Source organism: Nerophis ophidion, linkage group LG01, assembly GCF_033978795.1.
Source record: "Nerophis ophidion isolate RoL-2023_Sa linkage group LG01, RoL_Noph_v1.0, whole genome shotgun sequence".
Lineage (NCBI taxonomy): Eukaryota > Metazoa > Chordata > Actinopteri > Syngnathiformes > Syngnathidae > Nerophis > Nerophis ophidion.
In genome coordinates, this window is record NC_084611.1 from 67,957,974 (window position 1) to 67,981,769 (window position 23,796).

Genomic DNA, 23,796 nt, shown 5'->3' on the forward strand with positions numbered 1-23,796 from the left:
AACATTAAGCGGTAGAAACGGATGGATGGCTGGATGGATAGGTGACTCACCAACACAGTGGCATGATGCAATGTCATATTGTGTTTTCATAGGCATATCCAGGAGACTTTTTATTGGGGTATCCAACAGCTTCATTGGGGAATCCATAAACCTCTGTAAGAGTTGTTCTTTTTTGGGTGTGGATTCGGGTGTTTTTTTCAAAGTTGGACTGGAGGTGGCAGCTCCATGTGCTTCCATTTTACACATGTCAGTGTTGGTTGACAGTATTGTCACAGGTCCGGAAGATTCTACCTTAACTTTATTTGAATTGATGACAAAAGATTTCTTCTCAAAAACAGGGGAAAGATGGTACTGTTTTAGACTTTGTTCCATGGAGGCCAGAATGTTGTCTTGCTTCTTATTATTGTCACATAAGGACTGATGTTTCTCCTGCTTGATTTGCAATCCACCCATTTGCTCTTGCGAGCCAGGCAAGTGAAATCTGGGTCCATTGTCAATTTTTACATTTTTCAGGCTGTGTTTAATATCATTAGTGCTTTGAGTGTAATAGAGAGGGCCCTGTCTCTCTTGCCTTTGTAACAGATGATTACGCAGGGCAGCATGCTTTTGGAAGTCTGTCAGAGAGAGGCCGGATGCCAGAGGAAGCTGAGATCCCCTTTGGACCTGGGAACATGGGTTTAGCTGGAGTTCAGCTTTGGGATACATATGTGTTGATGTCTGTTGGTTTGATGAAAATTGTGGAGAAAGAGGCTGTGACTGTGTAGACGTTTGTGGTAGGTCTATTTGGTTACTCGGTCTCTGCGGTTGAAATTGCCTGAAATCACTGTTGCCCGAGTTTGGCGAATACTGGCTTTGATGATGTATATGAGCATCTGTTGTGTTATTGTAGCTGAAGTAGTTGTTTCTATGTTGCTGATTAAGTTTAATCTGACCTGGCTGAGGCTGACTGTGAGGTCGATAGATGGGAGACTTAAGTTGCTGTTCTTCAGATTGTGTTGGGTGGGACAGTGGGCGTGGAAGATTACAGTGCTGCTGTTGTGTTGTGAAAAACTCAGGTGACAATACATCCTGCACTTCAGAGTGTTCACGTAAGTGCTCTGACTGCATGGGTGTATGATAATGTCCCCTTGCCTGCTGGCTTTGCAACACATTTTGTTGATCATGCTTTATCTGGGGTTGAGACTGTTGCACTAAAGAAAACTTAGAACTACCATGCTGCCAATCAGGACTATTGTTGTTTTGGGCTGAAGCACAGTTTGTTTGGCCTGAGAGTTGCTGCTGCTGCTGTATGTTGTTGGACCCATGAATGTTTTCTTTAAACATTCCAGGTGACTCAAACCTTTGTACATGGTTTTTCTCCAAATATTGACCATGATCTTGGAGGTTAGCTTTCTGTTGCTCTAGCAAAGGCTTGATAGCGAAATCCCTGTTTTCCTGCTTTGCCAAGGATGACAGAACATGCGTTTGCTGCTGTAGAGGGTTCCGTTCCATCCAGTGTCCCTGATGGAGATTTGAACACATGAAATTCTCTGTCTGCTGGGATGTGTTATCCAGGCTTTTTTCTAATCCAGCCTGATGTGGCTGCTGTGTAATGGGTCCCATCATACCTATGTTATCAGCTCCATGTGTGTGTCCTGGAGTCCGCTGAAAATTATTGGGTTGAATCCCAAACTGTTGAGCATGACCAGACTCCGGTTCCTCATACTGCACAATGTTCTGTATCCCAAAGTTTGATGGTCCATATTTGTCCAATACTGCCTTAGTTCCCCTGGAGTGAGTGTTATGCTCTTTGTGATCAAAATTGTGGCTTCCATTTTCATATGTACGTTGAGGATTTGTGCTGCTTGGAAAGCACCCTGGGCCATTTTTATGTTGTTGCAATGAGTTGGCAGTATTTGGTGGGGGGGCCATGCCAGGGAGTTGTTGAAGAGATCCTTGGTGGCTAGATGGTGATAGTTGTTGAGGCGGTTGTTTTTTCTGCTGGTAAACGGTTTCATGATGGTTTGCATATCCATTTACTATATAGTTAACAGAGTTGTAATTGTTGCTTCCCTCCAGACTACCAGATACCGCAGGTTTCCGTGTTTGTGAGTTAAGCATCTGAGCTGAATTGGGAAACTCTGAGGTCAAAGCAGGAGGTATAATATCCTCACCAGGCATTTTTTTTGTGAGAGAAGTTTTCATAGCATCTTGTGGACCAGATCTCTGTGGTGCAATTGATACCTGCTCAGGATAATATTGAGACAAAGTTTTCTCTAAAAGATCACCTGGTGTGCTTTCTATTGTAGAAGTCGTCAGGACAGCACCATTAGAGATTGAAGCATGCTTATTCCTTGGCAGGTGGTAAGCATCTCCATTAAGAATTGTACAGTTCCTGTTCCCTAATTTTGTCTCTGACTGAGCACTGCATTGAAATTCAGTTTTATTTTTTAATTCAACAATCTCTGAATCTGTTCTAAATTTCTTGGGCTGGCTGGGCTGGAATGACGGTTCAGTGAGTAGTTGCTCTCCATTCATCAACACTCCATTAATTATAAAGGATCCATGATCCAACAGCCCTTGCACGGATTCAGAGTTATTGCAGTTTTCGTTTGGTCTCTTCATGGAGTTGGCAACTGTGTTGGGCTTGTGATTGTTCCAGTTTGTGTTGTCAGTGTTTTGCAGAGAGTCTCTTTCTGAAAATGAGCCTCCATTCTGCAGTTTGTTGGAGATGTGGTGTGTCCCAAATTGTTTTAATGTCAGGCTTTCTTCCGTCTCATGTCTGGTCTGGTCTGTTTCCATCTGGCCTGCTCAGAGTCCATTCACAGGCTGCCCTCTATGTGTCCTAGAGAAAAAAATTCAAAATAGACATTTAGTCACCTGAATTTTTTTTTTGATTTTTCATATTCAATCAGTGGTAAATGTGCAAAGTAGACTGCTTCATTAGTGTTCACATTTAATATACATACAGTACATCATATAGAACATTTTCCTGGTGACTCTAGTTAGTCTGTGTAGTTCAGGCTTTGTTTATGTATGGTTTTAATTAGTTCTACTATTGTGCAAGAATAATTATTATGCTGTGCTATTTTGTTATACTGCATACATGTAGTATTTATACTGTATGTAGCGCAGCTTGTCATCATAATTCGATCCAGCTCTATTACCCCCAAAGTGACCCTTATCGACTGCAATGTTGGACTACAATGGTGCACTCGCGCAAGGCCCTTTGGGTAAAATTCTACCCTATATGGAGATATCCACTGACGTCACAATTGGGAAAAACGCGACAAATGGGGAAAATTTCAAACAGCTCATTTGGAGGAAGTATGCCAAAAGGAAATATTGTTTTAAAAAGTATAGCTGCAATCCCTTCAATATTTTAATTTCAAATTTCCAGGACTTATGCAGATCCTAAATACACAAACACAGGTACCAGTAGGTAAGAACATTTGGTTTCGCATAATATATCGTCTTTAAGTCGCTTAGCCCGATAGAGTGCGGCTCATCGAGGAAACTTAGGCAAGGTACGATAAAGTATTATTTTCATCTAATTGTGGTATGCACATAACACCAACATGCAACATGCAGTGACATAAATGCTGCTTAAAGCAGCATGTTTTTACGCAGGTCAATCGAAAAGTGTGTAGGTGTACCTACTGTTGTGACTTGGTAAATCTACTGTTTATGGTTAAGTTTATTTTCAAAAAAATAGGTGTGACTTTACAATAAATATTTAAACAGTGTATATTTTCATCCATCCATCTCCTTCTGCTTATTCGGGGTCGGGTCGTAGGGGCAGCAGCCGAAGCAGGGAAACCCAGACTGTTTATTTTCAAATTGTGAATTATGATACTTTTGGAAAGGGTAAGTGTGGTTTAATTTACAATCTGGAAATGCCTCCTGAAACGAACATTTTGGAGACACACTCAGAAAACGGGTTATAAATGTGACTGTAAAGCAAAATTTACACTAAAGCAGATCCAAAACAGACGAACATTACCTTGACCACAAAGAGGTGTTTAAATGTAGACTAAAATAATCACAGGTCCCCTTAAACACTGACTGGTGTTATGATGATGATGATGATAATAATAATAATAATAATATAATTGTATTTACCTATACAATACACATTTAAAAGATGATCAAAACCTTTAACACCATAAATATATATATTTTTAAGAAGACTATAAGTTTATGTAAACATGATACACAGTAGAAAAAAATACGGGATTACGGTTTAAGTATTTAAATCATTCTGAAGAGGTGAGATTTTTGATGGTAGTAGGGTCCTGCAGACGTGTGGAGAGAGTTTCAGAGGGCGGGTGCAGCAATGGAGAAGGCACAGGGATGGTGATTAAGGTACTGCCGTATTACTGGAAAATTTTTCATTCCATTATTGGCTGACACAATCACATCTGAAAGCATTTACATAGTATATTCCCGCACAACTGCGATCTTTAAAGGAGAGGTTTATTCCAAAACACATGTTAAAGCAAAAACAACAAACAATAATTTACATAAAAATACCATACGATAACAGCCACCATACACAATGGAAGTTATTTTTCAAGACTTAATTTCTTTGTCAAGGGACAGGTTAATTTTATGTTCACTATAATCATCCCAATATTCATATGGCTTAAACCTTTGAAGGAGTGGTTCAAGTAACACAAGGGGTATAGGCTCCATAACAGAGGTGGGCAAACTACGGCCGGCATGCCACATCTGGCACGTTGATCCCTTTAATCCGGCCCGCCACGTATAAATACAGAATTGAGCAAATATCTGTTTTGTGAATTTCCACAACTAAACTGATACTAGGGTGATTAACAACATTGTTCTTCGTTCCAACACATATGTTATGCTTTAAAATGCATCATGTGCTCCCCCGGCCTGTCTGTCAAATTTCAAATTCACAACCATTGACATTAACTTAAAGGCATTTACTTATTGACTTTAGTCTTGGAATATATATATATATATATATATATATATATATATATATATATATATATATATATATACATGCACACACACACACACATACTTATGTATGTGTATATATATGGATATATGGGACGGCCTGGCGCAGTAGAACAGAGTGGCCATGCGCAACCCGAGGGTCCGTGGTTCAATCCCCACCTAGTACCAACTTCGTCACGTTCGTTGTGTCCTTGAGCAAGACACTTCACCCTTGCTCCTGATGGGTGCTGGTTAGCGCCTTGCATGGCAGCTCCCTCCATCAGTGTGTGAATGTGTGTGTGAATGGGTAAATGTGGAAGTAGTGTCAAAACGCTTTGAGTACCTTGAAGGTAGAAACGCGCTATACAAGTACAACCCATTTATAATTTATATATATGCTGTATGTCTGTCTATCTGTGTTGGCCCTGCGATGAGGTGGCGATTTGTCTAGGGTGTACACTGCCTTCCGCCCGATTGTAGCTGAGATAGGCACTAGCGCCCCCCGCGACCCCAAAGGGAATAAGCGGTAGAAAAATGGATGGATGGATGTTTGTGTATATATATTTATACATGTATGTGTATATGTATGTACATACATGTATGTGTATATGTATGTACATACATGTATGTGAATACATGTATATGTATGTATGTATATACATGTATATGAATGTATATATATGTATATATACATATATGTGTGTATATACATATATATGTATATATACATATATGTGTGTATATACATATATATGTATATATACATATATGTGTGTATATACATATATATGTGTATATGTATATATACATATATATGTGTATATGTATATATACATATACAAATGTATATGTATATATACATATATGTGTAAATGTATATATACATATATGTGTATATGTATATATACATATATGTGTATATGTATATATACATATATGTGTATATGTATATATACATATATGTGTATATATGTATATATATATACATATATATATATATATAATTGAGTCACTGATTGAAATGAACCCAAAGAGTATGTTTCTGTTGGGAATAACTGAAGAGGAAATAATAGATAGTGTTAATAATTGCAAAAATAAAACATCTACTGATTGTTTTGACATAGATATGACACTTGTGAAAAAAATCATACATTCCACCACCAAACCACTAACTTACATATTTAACCTGTCCTTCCAAACAGGACAATTTCCCAATAAAATGAAAATGGCGAAGGTAATACCAATATATAAAAATGGGAACAAACACATCTTCACAAACTACCGACATGTCTCTTTGCTCCCACAGTTTTCCAAAATCTTAGAGAAATTATACAACATCAGGTTAGAGAAATTTATAGATAAACATAAGATAATTAATGAAAGTCAATACGGTTTTAGGACATCAAGGTCAACATCTATGGCAAAAATTGATGCAGTAGAAGAGATAACGAATAGCAAAGATAGTAAGAAATACGCAGCTGGAATTAACATGGATCTGAGTAAAGCATTTGACACCATTAATCATCAAATGTAGGGACGGCGTGGCGCAGTGGGAGAGTGGCCGTGCGCAACCCAAGCGTCCCTGGTTCAATTCCCACCTAGTACCAACCTCGTCACGTCCGTTGTGTCCTGAGCAAGACACTTCACCCTTGCTCCTGATGGGTGCTGGTTGTCGCCTTGCATGGCAGCTCCCTCCATCAGTGTGTGAATGTGTGTGTGAATGGGTAAATGTGGAAGTAGTGTCAAAGCGCTTTGAGTACCTTGAAGGTAGAAAAGCGCTATACAAGTACAACCCATTTATCATTTATTTATCATTTAAATATTACTGAACAAATTATACAGATATGGAATAAGGGGAGTAGCTTTGACTTGGATAAGGAGATATTTAACACAAAGACAGCTGTTTGTGAGGATGGGCGAGTTTACATCTGGCCATTTGGACATTGCTTGTGGGGTTCCATAAGGATCCGTGCTGGGTCCAAAGTTATTTAACTGATATATCAACGACATATTTACAGTATCAAATGTATTAAAATTAGTCATAATCGCAGACGACGCTAATATTTTCTATTGTAATGATAATTATACAAATTTAGTATCACCCTAAATAATGAACTTGCAAAATTAAAAACATGGTTAGATATAAACAAATTATCCCTTATTTTAAAGAAAACAAAAGTTATGTTATTCGGCTATTCCAATCCAGGCCCAGCAATAAATATAGATGGCGTGATTCTAGAAACGGTGTCAGAAATTAAATTCTTAGGAGTCACTATTGATAATAAAGTAAGCTGGAAACCACACAAGACATATACAAAGCAAAATCTCCAAAAGCATCTCTATTATCAATAAATCCAAATTCTTCTTAAAATTACACAGCTCTGCATTTATTATATTGTTCAATGGTCTTGCCATATCTAAATTACCGCATAGAGATCTGGGGCAACAACTACAAAACTTCACTACATCCCCTGGTTACACTCCAAAAACGGGCAATAAGAATTCTACACAAGGTGGGATATTGTGACCACACAAATATTTTATTTTTCCAATCTAAATTAATAAAACTGCCTGATCTAGTTGATTTTAATACAGCTCAATTACTATTTAAAGCAAACAAAAAGGTTCTACCTGCCAATATTCAAAAACATTTCAAACACAGAGAAGGAATTCACAATCTAAGGGGGTGTAGTATCTTTACTATTCGAACAGTAAGAACTACAAGGAAAAGTTTGTGTGTGTCTGTGCGTGGAGTGAAACTTTGGAACAGATTGGATGTGGGGCTCAAGCAGTGTCCAAATGTCCATCAGTTCAAAACAAGATACAAAAAATGGTATGGGCATCGTATATGAATGTGAACATGGATGCCTAAGTGTTAAACTCCATCACTGGCTAATAATGATTATTATTAGGGTCCGCCCTGCAATGGCAAAGGACATCCATGTCCTTTGCCATGCAAGGACCCTATTGAATCTGTAACGTTTCTTATTAGGGTCCGCCCTGCCAGCAAAGGACTCTGTCCTTTGCCCTGGCAAGGACCCTATTGAATCTGCTGCGTTTTATTAGGGTCCGCCCTGCAATGGCAAAGGACATCCATGTCCTTTGCCATGCAAGGACCCTATTGAATCTGCTGCGTTTATTAGGGTCCGCCCTGCCAGCAAAGGACTCCATGTCCTTTGCTAAGGCAAGGACCCTATTGAATCTGCTGCGTTTTATTATTATTCTTTCTTTCTTTCTTTCTTCCGCACCGTCGCGCCCCAATTTCACCCTCTTAACATATTTCAAAACTCACCAAATTTGACACACACGTCGGTCTTTCATGCCTTCCCAACATATTAGGGAACCAAACCAGAAAAATGAAAAATGCGCGCTAGCGCCCCCTACGAAAAAAAAAAACCAGACTGCTTGTAACTTCCGGTAGGAATGTCGTAGAGACATGAAACAAAATCCTCTATGTAGAACTGACCTAGACCTAAATTCCCCATCAGAAACTTCTATACCTAAAATCAACAGAAATTTTGCAAAACCCTTTCAAAGCAAAATTTTCGCCAAAAAACGCTATTTTTGCCTCTTTGAGCTGCAATTTGACCCCCTTAAAATGCTTCAAAACTCACCAAACTTGGAACACACATCAGGACTGGCAGAAATTGTGATCTAATGAAAAAAAAAAAAAAAAAAATCTCAAAATTGTGCTCTAGCGCAATTTTTCAATAAAACACAGAAAAAACTGCTTCCAGGAAGAAACCACAGACAAAACTGCTTGTAACTTCGGGTAGGAATGCCGGAAAGACATGAAACAAAAACTTCTATGTAGGTCTCATTAAGACCTACATTTTAGTAATTGACAGCTAGCAGAAATAATCAACAGGAAGTTGGCAATTACCCCTTCAAAATAAAAGTTTTGTAAAAACCCGTCACCTTTTTCAAATCGAAACTCCTCCCAGTGCGTTTGTCGTTTCGGCTTCAAACTCGCACAGGAGAGAGATTGAACCCTTTTAAAAAAAGTGGTCGGACAAAGTTGTGATAAGTTCTAAGGTTTTGATTTTACGCGCCTTCAAAGAACCCCTGCGCAAATTTTCCCAAAAAATATCATTTTTACCTCTTAGAGCTGTAATTTGACCCCCTTAAAATGCTTCAAAACTCACCAAACTTGGCACACACATCAGGACTGGCAACAATTGCGAGTTAATGAAAAAACCAAACCCAAAAACTCAAAATTGTGCTCTAGCGCCCCCTAGGAATACAACACAAACAATACCCTAATTTGACCCCCTTAACATGCTTCAAAACTCACCAAAGTTGACACACACGTCGGTACGGTGTCCCTCCCCAACATATTAAGCAACCAAACCCCAAAAATGAAAATTGCGCGCTAGCGCCCCCTAGCAAAAAACAAAAACAAATCGCTTGTAACTTCCGTCAGGAATGTCGTAGAGACATGAAACAAAAACCTCTGTGTAGGTCTGACTAAGACCTACATTTCCAATAAAAAATGTCTATACCCAAAATCAACAGAAATCTTGCAAAAACTCATTCAAAGCAAAATTTTCGCAAAAAAATGCTATTTTTGCCTCTTTGAGCTGCAATTTGACCCCCTTAAAATGCTTCAAAACTCACCAAACTTGGCACACACATCAGGACTGGCAGAAATTGCGATCTAGTGAAAAAACCAAACCTTAAACCTCAAAATTGCGCTCTATTGCAATTTTTGAAAAAAACACAGAAAAACTGCTCCTAGGAAGAGGAAACGGATAAAACTGCTTGTAACTTCTGGTAGGAACGTCGGACAGACATGAAACAAAAACCTCTGTGTAGGTCTCACTTAGACCTACATTTTGATAGGTGGCATCTTTCAGTTAAAATCAACAGGAAGTTGGCAATTACCCCTTCAAAATAAAAGTTTTGTAAAAAGCCGTCACCTTTTTCCAGACAAAACTGCTTGTAACTTCTGTTAGGAATGTCGTAGAGACATGAAACAAAGACCTCTATGTTGGTCTGACGAAGATCGGGACTCGGGACACGGCGGCGGCGGCGGCGGCCAACGGCGGACCCGACCAACGCTGCTTGCAGCTTTAATTATTATTCTTTCTTTCTTTCTTTCTTTATTCCGCACCGTCGCGCCCCAACATCACCCCCTTAACATGCTTCAAAACTCACCAAAGTTGACACACGCGTCGGTCTACCGTGACACCACAACATATTAAGCAACCAAACCCCAAAAATGAAAATTGCGCTCTAGCGCCCCCTAGGAAAAAAAAAAACCAGACTGCTTGTAACTTCCGGTAGGAATGTCGTAGAGACATGAAACAAAAACCTCTATGTAGGTCTGACTTAGACCTAAATTCCATAATTGTATCTTCTGGGGCCAAAATCAACAAAAAATTTTCAAAAACCCATTCAAAGCCAAATTTTCACAAAAAATGCAATTTTTGCCTCTTTGAGCTGTAATTTGCCCCCCTTAAAATGCTTCAAAACTCACCAAACTTGGCAGACACATCAGGACTGGCAGAAATTGCGATCTAATGAAAAAAAAAAATAAAAATACTCAAAATTGCGCTCTAGCGCAATTTTTGAATAAAACACAGAAAAAACTGCTTCCAGGAAGAAAACATAGACAAAACTGCTTGTAACTTCCGGTAGGAATGTCGGAAAGACATGAAACAAAAACTTCTATGTAGGTCTTACTTAGACCTACATTTTAATAATTGACAGCTAGCAGAAAAAATCAACAGGAAGTTGGCAATTACCCCTTCAAAATAAAAGTTTTCGTGAAAACCCGTAACCTTTTTCAAATCGAAACTCCTCCCAGTGCGTTTGTCGTTTCGGCTTCAAACTCGCACAGGAGAGAGATTGAACCCTTTTAAAAAAAGTGGTCGGACAAAGTTGTGATAAGTTTTAAGGGTTTGATTTTACGCGCCTTCAAAGATCCCCTGCGCAAATTTTCCTAAAAAAGATAATTTTTACCTCTTTGAGCTGTAATTTGACCCCCTTAAAATGCTTCAAAACTCACCAAACTTGGCACACACATCAGGACTGGCAACAATTGCGAGTTAATGAAAAAACCAAACCCAAAAACTCAAAATTGTGCTCTAGCGCCCCCTAGGAATACAACACAAACAATACCCTAATTTGACCCCCTTAACATGCTTCAAAACTCACCAAAGTTGACACACACGTCGGTACAGTGTCCCTCCCCAACATATTAAGCAACCAAACCCCAAAAATGAAAATTGGGCGCTAGCGCCCCCTAGCAAAAAACAAAAACAAATCGCTTGTAACTTCCGTCAGGAATGTCGTAGAGACATGAAACAAAAACCTCTGTGTAGGTCTGACTTAGACCTACATTTCCAATAAAAAATGTCTATACCCAAAATCAACAGAAATCTTGCAAAAACTCATTCAAAGCAAAATTTTCGCAAAAAAATGCTATTTTTGCCTCTTTGAGCTGCAATTTGACCCCCTTAAAATGCTTCAAAACTCACCAAACTTGGCACACACATCAGGACTGGCAGAAATTGCGATCTAGTGAAAAAACCAAACCTTAAAACTCAAAATTGCGCTCTATTGCAATTTTTGAAAAAAACACAGAAAAACTGCTCCTAGGAAGAGGAAACGGATAAAACTGCTTGTAACTTCTGGTAGGAACGTCGGACAGACATGAAACAAAAACCTCTATGTATGTCTCACTTAGACCTACATTTCGATAGGTGGCATCTTTCAGTTAAAATCAACAGGAAGTTGGCAATTACCCCTTCAAAATAAAAATTTTGTAAAAAGCCGTCACCTTTTTCCAGACAAAACTGCTTGTAACTTCTGTTAGGAATGTCGTAGAGACATGAAACAAAGACCTCTATGTTGGTCTGACTAAGATCGGGACTCGGGACACGGCGGCGGCGGCGGCGGCCAACGGCGGACCCGACCAACGCTGCTTGCAGCTTTAATTATTATTATTGTTGTTATTATCATCATCATTATTTTATATGTATTATTGTCATCATTTATTGTCATTGCTATTGCTATTGTTCATATTATTATTATTATTGTTATCCTTATCGTTAATATTATTGTTGTAGTCATTGTTGATATTATCATTATTGTTATTATTACTTCTATGACATTACCTAACTAGTTAAAATATATGAATTAGTATCAATAAGAGGAATACATTGAATTGTGTGTGTGTGTGTGTGTGTGTGTGTACAATCCTATACGCAATTTGAGTAATACTAATATTCTGCAAATGTATAAACAAATATGAATTCTGACTAAAGAATTGGTGCCAATGGAAACTAAGAAAAGGGATTTGGGTACACTATCTGGAGTACAGGGCAGGCGAGTGGGGGCTCTTTTGCTCGTGGATAACTCCTCTGGCAGGGGACTCCCCTCGTCTCTTAATGCACAGCATAGGACACATAACAAGAGTGGTCCTCAGGTCCTGTTGCTAAGGGGCAGCAGCTCCACAGTCATAGATCCTCTAATAACCACTAATAACACAGTCAAAATGAAAGCTTGTTCCCATAGGCACCAAAAACTGTTAATAATGTATAGACAAAAGTGTATATTATATATATTATTATATATATATAGTATTTATATAGGTGTGTGTGTGTATATATGATGGATGTGTGTGTATTTTGGGTATATGCATGTGTGTATGTATGTGCGTATGTGTGTATAATGAATTGTATGGATTTATATGTATATGTATATATATATATATATACCTATATATATATATATATATATATATATATAATTTGTGTATATATGTGTGTGTGTGTGTGCATATGTATATATGTAAATGTGTGAATTTAAATGTATTATATATAGATAATCTATAGCGTCCACGCAGCAACCACTGAATTGAATTATATTATATATATAATTGTATTATATATTGTATATATATATTGTATATGCATAGGGGTGGGACCTAATAAGTTTACTTCTTCCCACTCCCTTTTGAGCCAATCTCGACATCTACAAAAGATTAGTCACATGTAGTGTTTACAATTTAAGTGTAAATATAATGTGTATATATATATATATATTTCTTTTGTATTTTATGTAATTATTTTGTTTTGTTTGCATGGCTCAAAATAAACAATTCATTCATATACATATATGTTATCTTTATATATATATATATATATATATATATATATATATATATATATATATATATATATGTTATCTTTATATATATATATATATATATATATATATATATGTATATATATATATATATATATATATATATATATAAAGATAACACTAAAAACTAAGTATTTAAATGACTACCACTTCCCAACCCCAGGTGACTCCCTTTGTTTTGTTTTGTCTGGTGCTCTGTAAATCAGCTACTAAATAAAGAGGTAAACACTGGGCTGCATTGAGTGCTGCTCCATTCCTGTGAGACGCTCCAGGGTTTACAGAGTACCGAGAGGAACCAAGCAGCTTGTCACAGTTGGGTACACCCACTCTGACAACCAAAAAAATAATAATCTTTGTGAACCTAGGACAAAGCCAGCGATCCCAGCTGAACGAGGGCCTTTTTGCACACATACATACTAAAGTACCCTGGCATTACATCCACAAATACAGTATGTCTCACTGACTTTTTTCTTTGACAGTTCACTTATATAGATTTTTAGTATTATATGGTTTGGTGGAAACACCCTTTTGATATTTTTCTTATATTGATTAGAATCAAGGTGATCATTGTGTTGTCATAGAGTAGAGCTTTAAACTAATTTAGTGACATAGTAATGATAAGATCAGGTGCCTGTAGGACGGTAACTTTGATTCAGATGTTTTTCCTCCAAAAATATTAACAAAGTCAAATTGTTCAACTTTCTTGGCTTGTAATAGGCTGTTTGTCTCCAGGAGTCAGTACTTTTGTCTTTAGCACTTTTTTTTGTACCTCCTCTCTCTTGTCATGTAACTACAAAACAGATTGCGGTGTTTTATTTGTCATTTATCCGCTTCCCTAAAAGTGAACCTGCGATTTACTGTAACTAATGCAGTTATAACCTAGCTGTTATTGAAAACGGGACTGGTTGTAGCCTCTGTATAGTTAGGTTTAGTTTTACTTAATAGTCAGTCAGTTACTTTTGTGCCTAAAGCTTTCAAAGTAAGGGTTGGAGTCTTAGACGCGGGATCGCCTTTGGGAAATAATGCAATATCAGTGTTAATCAGATAATTGTTATACCGTGTTGTGATTAAAATATCTATGCATTTATAAAGCTTGTTGAAAAAAATATAACAATTTCCATCCATTTTATCATCCTGTATAACTATTTAGAAGGGAACACAATAATCTGATTATTCAAATAAAGTGTTTTAATACATCATGCACAGTGTATTATTCGAGACACACTCTGTTTTTGTTTTTCCCTAACAGATACAGTGAAATATGAGTGTCCATAGTTGATGCTATTTGCCTTGACTTGGCAGCCGTATGTGACATTCACCCCTCACAACAGCTGCTCGGAGAGGCCAGTCCCTATCATTCAGGTTTAGACCTTGGCAGCATAATGCTAAAGAGCACTTCTGCTGAAGAAAATTCTTGGTGTTTTAAAGCAATATGATTAATCAAACACTTGTCAAGTCTTCATGCTCCTTTTGGGCATAGTCCAAAAATATGCAAAATGTTTGTGCAGGACATTTTACTATACTTTAAAGTGAGGGCGCATTTGGCCAACAACATTCTCTCTTTGAATACGTTCTATGGCATGAGTATATCATCTTTTCTTGAGTGCCAGTGTAATCACATCATAAATAACTTCTGCAGATGAAATTAGGTCATCTTATTGGTAGTTTTTTTAAAACGGGCCCTATTATGCAAAACCCACTTTTGTAACCTATTGGGATCTGCTAAATTGGCCCTAGTGTGTGAATGTGAGTGTGAATGTTGTCTGTCAATCCGTGTTGGCTTTGCGATGAGGTGGCGACTTGTCCAGGGTGTACCCCGCCTTACGCCCGATTGTAGCTGAGATAGGCCCAGCGCCCCCCGCGACCCCAAAAGGGAATAAGCGGTAGAAAATGGATGGATGGATGGATGTTGTGTAATTGGGATCTGCAAAAGTCTCAAAAATTTGAAACCAAACCTTGCGAAAATATTTATAAAGCATTCTTGCCCTCCTCCTTACTTCTGCCAAATGAGACATTTAGAATTTGCACAACCTGTGACGGTAAAAAAAAATGTCACTGGATTATCTATATATAGTGTAAATGTACACAGTGTGCCTTGCGCACGTCCGCCATTGTAGTACGCGGTGTGGTTAAAAGCTTCTTTTGTGTGATCCTCATGTTGTGGGGCAGACTGCATCATACATGCACTTACATCCTCCATTGTTGCTATTTCTAATACAAATTAGTGTATTGAACTAACTTATACTTCTCAGTAGCTATAGAAGAACTAAAAACTAGAACAAAGATGGCCTGGAAAAGACCCTGTTGGAATGCCATCCCTCCATCTTCTTCTGCTTATTCAAGGTAAGGTCACGGGGCAGCAGCCTAAGCAAAGAAACTCACACTTCCCTCTTCCCCAGCCACTTTGTCCAGCTTCTCCGGGGAGATCCCTAGGCGTTCCCTGGCAGCAGGGAGACATAGAATCGCCAACGTGTCCTTGGTCTTCCCCGTGGCCTCCTACCAATCAGATGTCCCCTAAACACCTCCGCATGGAGGCGTTCGAGGGGCATCCCGACAAGATGCCTGAACCACCTCTTCTGGCTCCTCTCAATGTGGAGGAAGAGCTGCTTTACTCTGAGCTCGTTCTGAATGATGGAGCTTCTCACCCTATCTCTATGGTAGAGCCCTACCACCCAACGGAGGAAACCCATTTTGGCCGCATGTATTCATGATCTTGTGCCCTGCGATGAGGTGGCGACTTGTCCAGGGTGTACCCCGCCCTCCGCCCGATTGTAGCTGAGATAGGCACCAGCGCCCACCGTGACCCCAAAGGGAATAGGCGGTAGAAAATGGATGGATAAATATGATCTTGTCCTTTCAGTCACAACCCAAAGCTCATAACTAGCTCTATTTAATAATACAACTTTAACATTTGACAACCAAATAATAAAACAAGGTGACTCTGTAAAAAATCTGGGTATTATCTTCGACCCAACTCTCTCCTTTGAGTCACACATTAAAAGCGTTACTAAAACGGCCTTCTTTCATCTCCGTAATATCGCTAAAATCCGCTCCATTTTGTCCACTAAAGACGCCGAGATCATTATCCATGCGTTTGTTACGTCTCGTCTCGATTACTGTAACGTATTATTTTCGGCTCTCCCCATGTCTAGCATTAAAAGATTACAGCTGGTACAAAATGCGGCTGCTAGACTTTTGACAAGAACAAGAAAGTTTGATCATATTACGCCTGTACTGGCTCACCTGCACTGGCTTCCTGTGCACTTAAGATGTGACTTTAAGGTTTTACTACTTACGTATAAAATACTACACGGTCTAGCTTCAGCCTATCTTGCCGATTGTATTGTACCGTATGTCCCGGCAAGAAATCTGCGTTCAAAAGACTCCGGCTTCCGTTCGGGCTCCAGTACTCTGGAATGCCCTCCCGGTAACAGTTCGAGATGCTACCTCAGTAGAAGCATTTAAGTCTCACTTTAAAACTCATCCGTATACTCTAGCCTTTAAATAGACCTCCACTTTAGACCAGTTGACCTGCCGCTTCTTTTCTTTCTCCTATGTCCCCCCCTCCCTTGTGGAGGGGGTCCGGTCCGATGAACATGGATGAAGTACTGGCTGTCCAGAGTCGAGACCCAGGATGGACCGCTCGTCGGGACCCAGGATGGACCGCTCGCCTGTATCGGTTGGGGACATCTCTACGCTGCTGATCCGCTTGAGATGGTTTCCTGTGGACGGGACTCTCGCTGCTGTCTTGGATCCGCTTGAACTGAACTCTCGCGGCTGTGTTGGAGCCACTATGGATTGAACTTTCACAGTATCATGTTAGACCCGCTCGACATCCATTGCTTTCGGTCCCCTAGAGAGGGGGGGTTGCCCACATCTGAGGTCCTCTCCAAGGTTTCTCATAGTCAGCATTGTCACTGGCGTCCCACTGGATGTGAATTCTCTCTGCCCACTGGGTGTGAGTTTTCCTTGCCCTTTTGTGGGTTCTTCCGAGGATGTTGTAGTCGTAATGATTTGTGCAGTCCTTTGAGACATTTGTGATTTGGGGCTATATAAATAAACATTGATTGATTGATTGATTAGGATAGGAACATAGATCAACCGATAAATTGATAGCTTTTCCTTCTGACTCAGCTATTTCTTCACCACGACGGATCGATACAGGTTCTGCATCACTGCAGACATCACACCAATCCGCCTGTCAATCTCATGATCCACTCTTCCCTCACTCGTTGACACAAGACTACAAGGTAATTGAACTCCTCCATTTGGGGTAAAATGTGCTGAACCCTGAAATAGCACTCCACCCTTTTCCAAGCAGGAACAATGGACTCGGACTCTGAGATTCTAATTCTCATCCCGCCATCGAAGTGGAGTCACAGAAATAAGATCGCCAAAAAAATGGTGCATTCTGAAGCGATGGTCAGAAAGCAACTTGAAAACGGTCCATAGAACATAATCCATGCATTATTTTGAATAACGAACCTATAATACATGTTACGTAGACCACAAGGAAGTATTTTAAATGTAGAAAAAAAAATCTCAATATGACCTGTTAAAAGTGCCCCTATTATGCAAAACATTCTCTTTACCTGGTGTTACCTGTTTTTGTGTATTTGGGATACCCATAAGTCCAGAAAATTGTGAATCAAACTATGGAGACATGGCGCAGATATTTATTGAACAATCTTCCCTTTTTCCAAACTTGCTCCAAACAAGCCGTTGGTAATTTAAGACTTTGGTGACGTATTTTGCCTAAGTTACGTAAGTGGATGTCTCCATATATAGTAGAGGTTTACCTGGAGACCTTTGTGCACATCCAACATTTTTTACCAGTTGTAGTGCAAATAATAAGTTCCTTATTTCATCTATCCTTTTGTTGTGGAGCAGTCTAACTTGTATTTGTAGTCAAGGTTTTTTAAAGGTACCTCCAGGTAAAATAGTTTTTCAGATGTGTACAAACCCCGTTTCCATATGAGTTGGGAAATTGTGTTAGTTGTAAATATAAACGGGATACTATGATTTGCAAATCATTTTCAACCCATATTCAATTGAATATGCTACAAAAACAACATATTTGATGTTCAAACTGCTAAACATTTTTTTTGTGTGCAAATAATCATTAACTTTTGAATTTGATGCCAGCAACATGTGACAAAGAAGTTGGGAAAGGTGGCAATTAATACTGATAAAGTTGAGAAATGCTCATCAAACACTTATTTGGAACATCCCACAGATGTGCAGGCTAATGATTGGGTATAAAAGCTGCTTCCATGAAATGCTAAGTAAATCACAAACAACGATGGGGTGAGGGTCACCACTTTGTAAGTAAATTGTCAAACAGTTTTAAAATAACATTTCTCAACGAGCTATTGCAAGGAATTTAGGGATTTTACCATCTACGGTCCGTAAAATCATCAAAAGGTTCAGAGAATCTGGAGAAATCACTGCATGTAAGCGATGATATTACGGACCTTTGATCCCTCAGGCGGTACAGCATCAAAAACCAACATCAGTGTGTAAAGGATATCACCATATGGGCTCAGGAACACTTCATAAAACCACTGTCAGTAACTACAGTTGGTCGCTACTTCTGTAACTGCAAGTTAAAACTCTGCAATGCAAAGCAAAACCCATTTATCAACAACACCAAGGAACGCGGCTGGCCTCTCTGGGCCCGAGATCATCTAAGATGGACTGATGCAAAGTGGAAAAGTGTTCTGTGGTCTGACGAGTCCACATTTGGAAACTGTGAACGTGGTGTCCTCTGGAACAAAGAGGAAAATAACCGTCCGGATTGGTATAGGCGCAACAACGTTCAAAAGCCAGCAGCTGTGATAGTATGGGGGTGCATTAGTGTCCAAGGCATCGGTAACTTACACATCTGTGAAGTTACCATTACTGCTGAAAGGTCCATACAGGTTTTGGAGCAACATATGTTGTCATCCAAGCAACGTTATCATGGACGCCCCTGCTTATTTCAGCAAGTCAATGCCAAGCCACATGTTAAAACAGCGTGGCGTCATAGTAAAAGAGTGCGGGTACTAGACTGGCCTGCCTGTAATCCAGACCTGTCTCCCATTGAAAATTTTGAAGCCTGAAATACGACAACAGAGACCACGGACTGTTGAACAACTTAAGCTGTACATCAAGCAAGAATGGGAAACAATTCCACCTGAAAAGCTTCAAAAATGTGTCTCCTCAGTTCCCCAACGTTTATTGAGTGTTGTTAAAAGAAAAGGTGATGCAACACAGTGGCGAACATGCCCTTTCCCAACTACTTTGGCAGGTGTTGCAGCCATGAAATTCTAAGTTAAATATTATTTGCAAAAAAAAAAATAGTTTGAGTTTGAACATCAAATAACTTGTCTTTGTAGTGCATTCAATTGAATATGGGTTGAAAAGGATTTGCAAATCATTGTATTCCGTTTATATTTACATCCAACCCAATTTCCCAACTCATCTGGAAACAGGGTTTGTAATTTAGCGACAACGTAGAATGAAACAAGCAAACCCAAATCTAATAAAATATAAAAACATTAAAAACCACAAACAAGCACCAATATACATTCTAAAATCATGCGCTGTAGTGTATATTTGTAATTATTATTGATATGGAAGCACTAAAATCTACACAAGGCTAATGAGGCGGAGATGTCAAAGGTGGCTGCCTGGAGGAGGGCTTTGGCATAAGATCGCTCCAAAAGTGTTGCATTCTGAAGAGACAGTCAAAAAGCAGCTTGAAGATAGACTGTAAAACAAAATATATACAAAATTTGGACCCAATAAACCACCCATTACATGTTTTGCAGACCACAAGGGAAGACAATCATATTATGACCCCTTTGTCCCTCCCCCTAAATATAGAGATGGACTACAAACAACACAACCTCTGACGTTTGCACAACTTGGAATCCCAGCTGACAATGCAAACTTTATCTCTACACACGACCCCTTATTCCATCAGCAAGTTGAACCAGATGGCCACGCATATAGTGCTATGATTCCTCCAAACAGTTGCTGTACACATTTTTGCTTTGGTTTTAAATATTATGACATACAGAATGTGATGATTGGCGGTGTAGCTGACACTTTAGTAACAAAAATCAAGGTTCATAAAGTCTACACAGTGTTAAGAATTTGGAGGAAAGTCAGTTGTTTGACAGCTTCAGAGTACAAATTCAGTCGCAGTTCACAAGAACTGTTGTCACCCTTTGTGCTTATTGAAAGTCAACTGCTAGTCAGGCATGCAAGGACAGATGATCATTCATACTGCACATCTCGCCAATTTACTTGGTCAGGCCGCTCACACTTGTGATTTGTGTCACATGGCACACTGTTGCTTTACAGTGGACCTCACAGAGTCAGTTACTTTTGGTATGAACATATGATACCCTCAGCAGTTAATAGGGAACAAAAGGCTGCTCTATCTACAGTTACTATCTTTTCAGTCTTCTAAATAAATATTGTGGAGTAGAAATACATAATTGAAATGAAAGTAATGTAACATGAGAGGGCTATCCCAATAAATGGCACGTTTGGCCAAGATTCCTGTATTTTTTCAAATTTCTTACCTGTCTTCTATTTCTCAAGATAATGATTTTGGTTTATTTCCAACAGGCATGCAAGGTTACATTACATTGGAGTACATTTCATGTTTACAGTTACATACTTCAACATGTTCAAAAATGAATTGTTTAAATAAGTATCACAAAAATTTAATTTAATTTCCTATGTTCAATCAATACCAATTACTACTTTCTCTAATGATAAAACGAAATGTTCAATATATTTACTGTAAATTCTGGAGTATAAGCCGTTAATTTTTTCCCATGCTTTGAACCCTGTGGCTTATAAAACGATGCGAATTGAAATAGTGGAAAAGGGGTTATTTATTGTGCTATGGCACCATCTTTTGGACGAGTTTACTTACTGCAGGTTCTGGGAGGTGAGCGATGACAGTACTTTTTTTTTGTTTGGTGTTTTCAACCGGAAATACAAGTGCCGTTTTGTCCATAGCGTTCCTACTCGTATCAATTCTTCAGCACTCCAAGCAATCTTTGTAAGTTTTACAATATAACTAAAACTATTGACACATACGAAACTGTCCCATGTGAGATTTAGGAGTGTTTTCATGCATATTTGTACATAATGTAATTAAGCAAGCGTTGTTAGCATTAGGTAATCGGCTAACACGTTTATCAGTGTCTGTGAGTATTATTAACTTACAATGATATTCTGTTTATATTGTTTCAGTTTCGTAAATTGAAACGTCACTTTGAAGTTAAGTCTATTTAGCTGATTGGAGAGCTAGCTTCTGCTGCTAATGGGTCTATGATGAGGACTTCTGTTTTTTTGATCAGCCGTTTTACTCCCGTGTAACAGGCACCATTTGGAAACAATTAAAGAATAAACATTAAGAATATATTTCTTCATGAATAACTTATTTCACAATGTTCATATCTTGGGCGTATTGTAATGCAGCAAATATATGGAAAATGTTATTTTTTTACTCTACCATTTTGTGGGTACGCCTTGTATTCTGGTGTGCTTTGTTGTCTGGAAAGTATGGTATTATTGGAGTGAACAATTTGTAGGTAGCTATTATAAGGGAATCGATTAAACATAAATACATAGTTAAATATGTTTAAAAAAAAAAAAGTTTTAGGTAACAGAAACATTGCTCTGTGATAAATGACTACAGAATATACCATACCCTTAAAACGTTTAAAGGAATACCAACTAATTAGTACAGGAGTTGTAAAATGTACTGGTGTGTATACTTGGTATAACTTGTGTAATAAACAGTTAACTGTTATAGATAATTCTTAATTTAGCTATAAGGGACAGGATTATGATATTTGACACTGTAGTTGAGGATTATTCTTCCCTATTTCTTATACATGTAAACACAGCATGTGTTTATCCTTTAGGTAGAATTGTATCTACAACAATTGTGTTGGAATGTTGGGAATTTTTCGTCAAAGGCTTGTTACTCAATATTTTTTTACTTCCCCTTCGAAGACATGGTCCAAGCTTCTTGGGCGTGTGATTTATTTTTGCATTTGGATCAACGACTTTTAGTTTTTATGTTGAGTAACTAGTAGTTTTTTAATTACTCCTGTTTGGAGATGAGATGTCCTTGTTTCCAAGCAATGTGATACAGACTTATGGAGAGGTCTGGAAGGCAGATGTTCAGGTTGTTGGCTGCCTTTACAAACAGCCAAGGAAGAGGAAATGTGACTCATGAACATGCTCAGGTCTACAATTGCAGTCAGGTACACTAAAACAGTTTCTTCTCAAATCTTGCACTTGCATAATTTTAACAATGTGATGCAACAGTAGCTTGACCATGTGATAGCCTGAAGCTTCTTTGTTTATTGTGATTTTCTGTCTTTAACTGTTACGTGAGCGATTGCTAAAAGGATGGAACTTGAAAAAAATTCAGGTCCGTTTTTAATATAATGTATCTCTTTGATTTTGCTAAATGGAATAAAAATAAATAAAGATAACTGGTCGGGCTTAAGATATTATAAAACATTTTTGTAAGTAAGAAATCATAACTTGGAATATTTTCAAATCTCACATTGGCTGTTCTGTATCTGTTTTAACAACCATAAAAATAAATATGTGGTATTATGTAAATACCAGATACACACATTGTTCATGCTCATTTTCTTCTTACAATTTGCATACAAGAATAATTGTCTGATAGTTACCGTTTTAAGGCTGAGGCTGTTTGTAATTTGCTCCCTGGAGAACCTCCTCTTCTTCCAAAAAAGGGAAAGACATTGTTCTTTATGTCTAATGCAAAACAGATGTAGTTCACTTGGCGGGAGATTCCTTTTTGCGGTCTTTGTCCTTCTGCTGCTTTTTGTCCATTGCATTTGTGTTTATTCACACACACACATTAATATATGTGTATATACAGTCATGGTCAAAAGTTTACATACACTTGTGAAGAACATAATGTCATGGCTGGTTTGAGTTTACAATAGTTTCTACAACTCTTATTTCATTGTGATAGAGTGATTGGAGCACATACTTGTTTTTCACAAAAAACAATCATGAATTTTGGTTCTTTTAGGAATTTTTTATGGGTCTACTGGAAATGTGACAATCTGCTGGGTCAAAAGTATATATATAGCAACATACATGTTCAATTTTGGTGATGTAGAAAAGTTACAATCAAATCAAATTAGCTTCATGGCATGGCCTTTTAACTTCATGTGAGTGATTATGATTGACGACACCTGTTGACTTCTCTGAGTCCATTTAAATAGGGCTCATGTGATGCAGCCATTAGACTCGATTACAAACGTGACAATGGGAAATTTAAAGGAACTTGGTACAGCTCTGAAAAAACAAATCATTGACTTGAACAAGTCAGGAAAGTCACTTGGAGCCATTTCAAAGCATCTTAAGGTCCCAAGAGCTTGCAATGAATTAGAAGCTGCTGGAACACAGGTGTTAGTGTCCACAGTCAAGCGTGTTTTGCATTGCCATGGACTGAGACTTGCTCCAGAAGCGACACCGTCAGGCTCGTCTAAAGTTTGCTGCTGATCACATGGACAAAGATAAGACTTTCTGGATGAAAGGTATGTGGACAGATGAAACTAAAAGTGAGCTGTTTGGCCACACTACCCAGCTATATGTTTGGTGGATAAAAGGTGAGGTCTTTAATCCCAGGAACAT

The 23,796-nt window shown here is 38.4% G+C and overlaps 1 protein-coding gene across 1 annotated transcript in view; it reads right to left on the reverse strand.

The window, feature by feature from the left end:
• Nucleotides 1–23,796, reverse strand: part of tet2 (tet methylcytosine dioxygenase 2) — a 44,015-nt gene that overhangs the window by 6,768 nt on the left and 13,451 nt on the right. The window contains exon 2 of the mRNA XM_061909473.1: nt 51–2,824. Within this exon, the coding sequence (XP_061765457.1) occupies nt 51–2,781 (2,731 nt within the window). The 5' untranslated portion in view covers nt 2,782–2,824. The remainder of the gene's footprint in view (nt 1–50; nt 2,825–23,796) is intronic.